This window comes from Tenrec ecaudatus, chromosome 6 (assembly GCF_050624435.1).
Source record: "Tenrec ecaudatus isolate mTenEca1 chromosome 6, mTenEca1.hap1, whole genome shotgun sequence".
Taxonomy (NCBI): Eukaryota; Metazoa; Chordata; class Mammalia; order Afrosoricida; family Tenrecidae; genus Tenrec; species Tenrec ecaudatus.
In genome coordinates this window covers 86,196,122-86,206,225 of record NC_134535.1, presented here as the reverse complement: position 1 = coordinate 86,206,225, position 10,104 = coordinate 86,196,122, and the positions used below count along the sequence as shown (strand labels likewise).

General features: G+C 39.9%; 1 protein-coding gene across 1 annotated transcript; it reads left to right on the top strand.

Moving 5' to 3' along the window:
- The first annotated feature begins 196 nt into the window (after positions 1-196).
- LOC142451070 (olfactory receptor 8S1-like) lies at positions 197-1,132 on the top strand. Its single transcript, XM_075553005.1, has one exon. The coding sequence runs from the start codon at positions 197-199 to the stop codon at positions 1,130-1,132; it is 936 nt and encodes a 311-aa protein (XP_075409120.1).
- Positions 1,133-10,104: the final 8,972 nt, after the last annotated feature.

The following is a 10,104-nucleotide window of genomic DNA, read 5'->3' as shown; positions in this document are numbered from 1 at the left end:
AATGGATAATGGAGATAGTAGCACAGCATGATGAATAAAATTAATATCACTGAGTGGTTGAAATGAGAAGCTTTTGTTATACAAACATTTCACTAAAACATTTTTAAAGAAAAAAATGAAATGTAAAAACTGGCTGAAGGATTAAATAAACTTCACTCTCATTTTCCATATTACTTCCAGGGAATGACCTTGGTAAATGGCCGTGAGGAACCACAGTGTCGTCGCTGAGTTCATCCTGCTTGGGTTCTCAGCTGACCCCCAAATCCTGGCTCTGCTCTTTGTTCTCTTTCTGGTAATTTACCTCCTGACCCTGTTGGGAAATCTAATGATGCTCTTAGTGATCAGTATTGATTCTCACCTCCACACTCCCATGTACTTTTTCTTGAGTAATCTATCATTCCTGGATCTTTGTTTATCTTCAGTCACTGTGCCAAAGATGCTGGAGAACCTTCTCTCTGTGACAAAAACCATCTCAGTAGATGAATGCTTGACTCAAGCCTTCTTTGTGTTTCTCACTGCAGGGACTGAGTGCTTTCTGCTTTCAGTGATGGCTTATGATCGCTATGCTGCTATTTGCCACCCTCTGCTCTATGGCCAGATGATGAGTAAACAGTTGTGTATACATCTTGTGTGGGTGTCATGGGGTTTCAGCTTTCTAAATGCAGTAATCAATTTCATCCCAGCTGTGAAGTTGGAGTTCTGTGAGAACAATACCATTAGGCACTACACCTGTGAGTTGCCCTCTCTTTTCCCTCTGTCCTGCTCAGATATCACCATCAACCTCACAGTCCTGGTCTGCTCCTCCCTGATACATGGATTTGAGACTTTTCTTCCAATCTTATTGTCTTATGTCCACATTGTCTCAACCATCCTGAGCATCAGTTCCACCTCAGGTAGAAGCAAGGCCTTTTCCACCTGCTCCTCCCACCTCACAGCAGTGAGTTTATTCTATGGCTCAGGTTTGCTACGATATCTCATGCCAAACTTGGGCTCATCCTTAAAGTTGATCTTCTCTGTGCAGTACAGTATAGTCACTCCCATGCTGAATCCCCTCATCTACAGCCTAAAGAACAAGGAGGTGATGGAAGCTGTGAGAAGAAGCCTTGGAAAGCTTCTTCTATATTTCAGATAGAAAGAGAGGACATAATGGAGAATTGCGATAAAATATGTATGTAATCAGATATGTGTGAGTTGACATTGAAGAAGTACACTCTGGTTCTATATCATTTCAGTTGCTAGAAAATAAATTCACATAAAAAATGAATACCCAGGTATTAGAGAGGTTGTTGTAGTCTAGGCAAAATGTTTCTTAAACCAAGGATGGTAAGACTTTGTCATGCCTGTAATGGACACATCATCAGAAAAAGAGCAGCCTCTAGAATAGGACATTAGATTTGGTAATGTAGATGACCAGTGAAAATATGAGACACTCTATTTGAGATGAATTGGCATAAAGGCTGCAAAGATAGGCTCTAACATACCAATGATCATGAGGATAATGCAAGACTGGGAAGTGTTTACTATGCATTGGAGTCAACTCAGCGGTAACTAACAGCAACCGTGGTAACAAATACAGGGAACAATGACTTAAACAACCTATCTCAGTTTAGAAATGACCGTTGATTCATTCTGCTCAGTACTCTTAAATATTCACTTTATTCTTCTTGTTAGAAAAAATATTTGTGTCTTGAGTCACTGTTTGTAATTTAATTTAGGAAAAGATGCTTTAAGACATAGCTTTACTAAAAAGAAAAGGTTTCTGTTTCTTGAAAGAAAAACCATAGTATTGGGACTCATGATGGTCAGAGAAAAATTTCTAAATCTTTTTAGAAAGTGAGTTTTGATTTTTGGCAGATATTGGACCCATAAACCTTCCAAGAACCCTGTTGGTAGGTGTCCTGCCAGTTTCCATCTTGTGTTAGTCTGGGTTGACTGGAGAAACAAAATTCATGGATACTCATATGTGTATTAGAAAGAGCTTTATATACAAGAGCAATTGAATATTGAGAAAACATCCCAGCCCATCCAAATCAAGTCCATAAGTCTGATATTAGCCCATATGTCCATATAGCTTATAAAGTCCTCTTCAGACTCTGAAAATACATGCAATTATTCCAAATGCAGGAAGATCACAGACCAGTGGCTGGAAAGTCTTGTGGATCCAGTAGCAGTAGAAGTATCTCAGCACTGGTAGGGGTCTCCACATGGCTCCTTCCACTCCAGGGCTCTAGCGTAGCTTCATGTGTCTTCTCAACAGGAATGTTTCGCAGGGAGTGAACATATGTCCCACCTCCAATGAGCTGTTTTTCTACTTAGTGCCCCCAAATGAGGTCATCAAGCTGCACCCTGATTGACAGGCTCGACTCCACCCCTTCACTCTTAAGTCTAAAATTGACAATAGATTATGTAGCTACCATACATCTCATACTTTTTCTGGTGCCCCTACCCTTGGAAAGGGAACATGCTTTAGAAGATTGAATAAAGAAAATCACACTTATGATTTTAGAATTAGAATCACTCTTGATTGTATCAGACTAGTGATGGATTTAAGGTGAACACGGAACCAGTGCCTGCCCGTGCCTGCAACTGCAGAATAAAGCTCAGAGATGAGATAGTTTTATCTATAATCTACAGTATCTTTTTTTAATATGAGGAAATAGTATGGGTTTTGAACAGAATTTTAAAATTGAACCACAGATGGCCTTTGCCTGCCCTTTTTGTGCCCACCCCACTCCTTAGTGCTCCATTTCTCTTTTTTTTAAATCACTTTATTAGGGCTCATATAACTCTTCTTTTGAAACATTTTATTAGGGGCTCATACAACTCTTATCACAATCCATACATACACATACATCAATTGTATAAAGCACATCCGTACATTCTTTGCCCTAATTACTCTCAAAGCATTTGCTCTCCACTTAAGCCCTTTGCATCAGGTCCTCTTTTTCTTTCCCTCCCTCCCCGCTCCTCCCTCCCTCATTAGCCCTTGATAATCCACAGATTGTTATTTTGTCATATCTTGCCCTATCCGGAGTCTCCCTTCCTCGCCTTCTCTGCCGTCCATCTCCCAGGGAGGAGATCACATGTGGATCCTTGTAATCAGTTCACCCTTTCCAACCCACTCACCCTCCACTCTCCCAGCATCGCCCCTCACAACCCTGGTCCTGAGAGGAGATGGGTCAGTCAGGGTGAGATGTAGTACCGATGAAGAACACAGCTTTCCCCCAGATCCTGGATGCTTCCTCCCCCCAACTACCATGATCCGAATTCTACCTTGCAGGACTGGACGATACCTTCAGGCTCATATAACTCTTAACACACTGCATACATGCATCCATTATGTAAAGCACATTTGTACATATGTTGCCATCATCATTTTCAAAGCATTTTCTTTCTACTTGAGCCCTTGGTATCACCTTCTCATTCCCCCCTTCTTTCCCCTCCCTCCCTCCCTTCCTTCCTCATGAACCCTTTATAATTTATAAATTATTATTTTTTCAAGTCTTATCCTGTCCGATGTCTCCTTTGTCTGTTGTCCATCCCATTAGGTAGGTCATTGTGATCTGTTCCCGCTTTCTACTCCCACCTTCCACTTCCCCTCCTGGTATGGCTACTCTCAATATTAGTCCAGAAGAATTTATCTGTCCTGTAATCCTGGTGTTTCCAGCTTTTAACTGTACCCATGTACAAACTCTGGTCTAGCCAGATTTGTAAGGTAGAATTGGGGTCATGATAGTGGGGAAAAGGAAGCATTAAAGAACCAGAGGAAAGTTATATGTTTCATTGGTGCTATACTGCACCCTGACTGGCCCTTCTTCTCCCCATGACCCTTCTGTAAAGGGATGCCCAATTGCTTACAGATTGGCTTTGAGCCTCCACTCTACATTCCCATTATGGTTTTTTGCTCTGTGTCTTTGATACCTGATACCTGTGTCTTTGATAACTGATATCTGATCCCATCGACACCTCATGATCACACAGGCTGGTGTGCTTCTTCCATGTAGGCTTTGTTGTTTCTCAGTTAGATTGCCACTTTTTTATCTTCAAGCTTTTAAGTTCCCAGACGCTATATATTTTGATAGCCGAGCACTAACATCTTTCTTCACCACATTTACTTATGCACCCGCTTTGTCTTCAGTGATCCTGTCGGGAAGGCGAGCATCTCAGAGTGCCGGATTATTAGAACAAAGTGTTCTTGTGTTGAGGGAGTACTTGAGTTGAGGCCCAATACCCATCTGCTTCCTTAATACTAAACCTATAAATATATGTACATAGATCTATTTCCCCATTGTCATATAATATATATATATATATATATATATATATATATATATATATATATACATGCCTGTATTTAGATCTCTATAAATTCCCTTTGCCTCCTAGTTCTTTCCTCTATTTCATTTTACTTACTTTTTGTCTCACTATCATGTTCAGTCTTCATTTGAGTTTCAGTCACTCCTCTTATTTACATTGCCATTGATCAAGCCCTACCAGACCTCCTACACCCTGTTCACCATCGATTTTCAGTCACTTATCTCTGAGTTTGTTGATACCCACTTCCTTTTCCTCCCCCTCCCCCTTTCCCATATCCCCCCAGAACTGTCCTCCCATTGTTCTCTCTTCTGGCTTGTTTATCCTGCCTATCCCATCCAGATAGACAAGCAGAGACAACAATGTGCACAAACACAAGACCAAACACAACAAAGCAACAATAGAAAATAAAGCAATAGCTACAACAACAATAAAAGGGCAACAACAATAAATAAATAAAAGCCTATAAATAGTTCAAGGTCTGTTTGTTGTCCTTTACAAGTATTTTCCATTTGAATCTGATTGGGTGCCATGCCCTGGCCCCACAGTCTATTTTTGGTGTTCCCTGGGGACTTCATTGCTCTGCTCCCCTTGCTGCTCTGTTGCACGACCCCAGCATCTTTCCTTGGTGTGGTGGGGTCAGGGTGAGCACAGTTCCTGCTGTGTGTCTCCAGTGTTGGCCCCCGTGGTTTATGAGGAATGTCATGTCTTGTGGTGGGGCCAGCCCTATGGTCCTCTCTGTGCATTGGCTGCTCTGAGCAGAAATATTTTCCTCAGGGCTTGGTGGACCAGGATGTGCTTCACCCTTTTTCCTTCCCCCCTCGTTTGCTCCTATGTGCCCTGATCACACATGTCCCTCTCCTTGAGCTGTAGCTTCAGTGCTGTCCTCTGAAATGAATTTTTCTGGGTGGAGGAGGGATGCTCTCCACTGAGTTGGTAATAAGGCCAGCCCCTCATGCCTCTCTATGGTTCCCTGCTTCATGTCAGTGTGTTGAGTTCATGTCTTGGAGCACCGGGTTGAAGTCTGGTTCCTCTTTTCCTGTGGAGTTATAAATAACACCCTTCCCTTGGGTGGGTTAGTGCCCTGTTCCCTTGGCTACCCATGTCTTTTTTTCTCCATTCCTTTTAAGTTGGCTACCATATGTATTCCTGAGTTTAGTCTGGCCTCTGCTATATTACCTGGACCTCACCCCAGGAATGTATGTATAGAGTAGCTTCTTCCTATGCCCCTTTTGCATTTTTTGAGCTTACCTCAGTGGACTCATGTTGTACTTGTCCTTTTGTGCTTGGCTGACTTCACTTAGCATAATTTCCTCCAGTTCTTCCCATGCAGCGATTTGTTTCATATATTCATCACTGCTTTTTAGGGATGCGTAATACTCCATTGAAAGTATGTACTACCATTTTTTAATTCATTTTTCTGTTGATGGAAATTTGGGTTGTTTCCAACTCCTTGCAATTGTGAACTGTGCCTCAATGAACATTGGAACACACATGGCTGGCTGTGGTTTGTTTTTTGTCTCTTCTGGGGATATGCTCAGTAGGGGGATTCCTGGATCATATGGTGGCTCAATTTCCATCTTTTTTTATAAATTGTCAAATTTATTTCCATAATGGCTGTACATACATGCTCATCCACCAGCAGTGAACAAGAGTTACCTACTCTCCACAGGCCCTCCAAAACTTGTTACTTTCTGATTTTTTGAATTGGGCTATCTTTGAGGGTGTTAGGTGGTATCCCATACTTGTTTTAATTTTCATTTCTCTTATGGCTGGAGATCTGGAACATTCTCTCATGTATTTATTGGCCATTTGGATTTCTGTCCTTGAGAAACTTCTGCTCAGGCCCTTTGCCCACCTCCTCAGTGGACAATTGTTTTTTTCTTATTGCAAGTTAGCAGAGTATTGAAGATTTTAGTAATAAGGCCTTTGTCTGATGTGTCATTGCTAAAGATATTTTCCTATTCTGTGGTCTCTCTTATTACTCTCTTGGTGAATTCTTTCGCTGTACACAAGTGTTTTATCTTTAGTATATCCCACTTGTCAATTTGTGCCTTCTCTATTTCCGATAACCCATGTATTCCCTGAGTCAAAGTTCTAAGATTTATTCCAATTCCCTCGTTGATGGTCCTAATAGTTTGGGGTTTTACCTCTAGGTCTGTTATCCACCTTGAGTTTATTCTTGTTCATAGAGTGAGGCAAGGGTCTTGCTTCATTTTTCTGCAGGTATGTATCCATTTCTCCAGCACCACGTATTGAAGAGGGCATCCATTTCCCATTTGATATTTTGGGGGCTCTTATTGAAGATCAGTTGTATGTATGCTGATTATTTTATTTCTGGGTTTTCAATCCTTTTCCATTGGTCTGAATATCTATGATTATACCAATACCACTCTGTTTGACCAGTGTGGCTGTATGGTAGGTGCTAAAATTGGGTAAAACAAGTCCTCCAACTTTGTCCTTCTTCTTGAGGAATTCTCTGCTAATTCTGGGTGTCTTCCCTCTTCAGATGAAGTTCACAATCTTTTTTCCCAATCCTTGAAGAAAGATGCTGGAATTTGGATCAGGATAGCATTGAATTTATATAGTACGTTGGTTAGAGCTGATATCTTTACTATACTGGGTTTTCTGATCCACGAGCATGGGATGTCCTTCCATTTGTTCGTGTCACCCTTGGTTTCTTCTAATAGTATATTTTTAGTTTTCCTCATACAGTTCTTTTGTTTTTTTTTAAGTCAGGTATATTTCTAGATGTTTCCATTTGTGTTTGACTATAGCGAAGGGTATCAGTTTTTGGATCCCCTCTACTGTGGCCTTGTCCGTTGTGTATAGCAGTCTGATGGACTTCTGTTTGTTGGTTTTGTAACCTGCCACTCTGCCATATTCCTCTATTGCTTCCACTGTTCCTCTTGTGGACCTTTTGGGATTTTCCATATATAAAATCATATTATCTGCAAATCGATAGTTTCACTTCTTCCTTCCTAATATGAATACCTTTGATGTCTTTTATTTACCTTATACTATTAGCTAGGACCTCCAGTATGATATTAAATAGGAGTAAGGACAAGGGACATCCTTGTCTAATCCCTCTTTCAGAAGAATTGAGCACGCCTTTTCTCTATTGACTACTATATAGGCTGTTGGTTTTTCATATGTAGTTGGTATTATCTTGAGGAATTTTCCTTCCATTCCTATCTTCTTGATTGTCTTAAACAGGAATTGGTGTTGGAAGTTGTTGAATGCTTTTACCGCATCTATTGTTAGTATCATGTGGTTCTTATAATTTTTCATTTCAATGTGGTGAATAATACTAATGGTCCTTCATATGCTGAACCATCCCTGCATCTCTGGTATGAATTCCACCTGGTCATGGTGAATGATTTGTTTTATATGCTTTTGTATTCTGTTGGCCAGTATTTTGTTAAGGATTTTTACATCAGTGTTCCTAAGGGAAATTGGTCTGTAATTCTCAACTCTTGTGGGATCCTTGCCTGGTTTAGGTATGAGAGTTATACTAGCTTCCAAGAAAGAATTTGGGAGTTTGCCATCTTTTTATGTGTTCTGGAAGAGTTTGTGTAGGATTGGTGTCAGTTCTTCCCTGAATGCTTGATAGAATTCTGCTATAAAGTCATCTGGTCCAGGAGATATTTTTGTTGGTAATCCCTTTATAACCTTGTCTATTTCATCTATTGATATGGCTCTGTTGAGAATCTTGACGACCATCAGGGATAAACTAGGGAGGGGTTGTTTTTCCAAGAATTTTTCCATGTCTTCCACGTTTTTGAATTCTTAGGAGCACAGTCCTTCAGAGTACTGTTGAATTACACTTTGGATTTCACTAGGGTCCATTGTAATGTCCCCTCTATCATCCCTCATCCTTCCTATTGAAATTCGTTCCTTCCTTTATTTAGTTAAGTTCACCAGCAGTCTGTTTTTTCTTTTAATCCTTTTGAAGAACCAACGTTTAGCTGCATTAATTTTTCCCATAGTTTTCTTATTTTCCCTCTCCAAACCCAGCCCTAATTTTTATTGTCTCTTGTCTTTTACTATTAATTGGATTGTTTTGTTGACTCTGCTCTAGTTGCTGTAATTTTGCTCTAGTTGCTTCTGCTCTAGGTGCTGTCAGTGTATCAGTCATAAGTCTTCCCTTTTTAGGTGTCCATGTATTGCTATTAAACTTCCTCTGGTGTCTCCCTTTGTTGTGCCCCAGAAATTTTGGTACATAGTGTTCTCATTCTTGTTGGTTTCTAGAAACTTCCTAATTTCATCTCTGATCTGTGCCAGTACACCTTCCTTTTGCAATAGAGAGTTATTCATATTCCAATTGTTTGCCCTTGTTTCTTCATCTTTCTTTTGTTGATTTCCAACTTTATGGCATACTGGTCAGAGAGAGAAGTCTGTATGATATCAATGTGCTTAAACTTATACACATTTGACTCGTGCCCTAGCATGTGGTCTATCTTTGAAAATGTACTGTGTAGGCTTGAAAAGAATGTGATCTTTTTCTGTTTGGGTGGAGAGCTCTGTAGATATCTATCAGGTGAAATCGTCTAATTGTAGTGTTTATATCTTTAGCCTCCTTGTTGAGTTTATTTCCCAGTAATCTATCTTTCTCAGAGAGTGGTGTATTGAAGTCACCTACTATAATTCTTGAGGCTGTGATTTCTTTTTTCATCTTTTGGAAGATTTGTTTGACATATTACTATGACAGCTTGTTCGAGGAGTAATTATTTAGAATGCTTAGTGGTTCTTGGTCTATGGTTGCCTTGAGTATTATATAATATCCCTCCTTTTCTCTTTATGGTTTACACTTTGAGATAAATTTTATCCAAGATTAGTATTGCTGCTGCTGGTTTATTTTTTTTGAATTGCTATTTGTTTGGGATATTTTTGTAAAGCTGTTGATTCTCATCTTATTTTTGTCTGTAATGTTGAGATGTGTCTCCTGTAGGCAACAGATTGAGGGGTTATGTTTTCCAAGCCAATCTGTTATTCTCTGTCTCTTAAAGCCTGAGTTCATTCCATTGATATTAAGAGTTGTTATTATATATAGATAGATATCTGTGGACCCTATGATGTCATATTATCTCTCTTGTGTTGGGTGTTTTCCTGCCTCTATTTCTTTTCCGTGGATTGTGCATATGTGTTTTTGTGGTTCATTCTTGACTTCTTTCCATTGTTGAGCCAGTGTTATCTTGTTGGCCTTTTTTTTTTCCTTATAATGGTCTCTGTGTGGAGTTGTTCTGTGTGGCGGTCTCTTGTATGGGCTTGGTGAGAGTTGTGCTTCTGACTATACTGTGTCGGTAAAGATCTTTTACAGTGCTGGGTTCCTTTTAGCGTATTCTTTGAGATTTTCCTTGTCTGGGAAGACTCTCACTTCTCCATCAACTTTGATAGATAATTTGGCTGAATAGAGTATTCTTGGGTTTGCATTATTTTCCTGCAAATTTTGGAATATTTTACTCCACTGTCTCCTCTTAATGGTGTCTGCTGATAGGTCAAAGGATACTATCTGCTTGCCTTTATATGTGATTGCTTGTTTTTCCTTAGCTACTCTCATAATTTTCTCCTTTTACTCATAGTTGAATAGTTTAACAACTGTTATGTTTTTGTGAGTTCTTGGGGTACAGTCTAGCTGGCATTCTTTTGGACTCCTGGATAGGTGCCAGGTGTTCATTCATTAAGATAGGGAAGTTTTCCTCCAAGCATTCCATCACCATTTTCTATGTTGATTTCCTTGATGTGCATTCCTCCGGTAATCCAATATTTCTGATGTTGTTCCTTCTCATA

What these genes read in the sequence shown, in the direction of transcription:
- LOC142451070 (XM_075553005.1), top strand. Translation starts at nt 197, where the DNA reads ATGGCCGTGAGGAACCACAGTGTCGTCGCTGAGTTCATCCTGCTTGGG.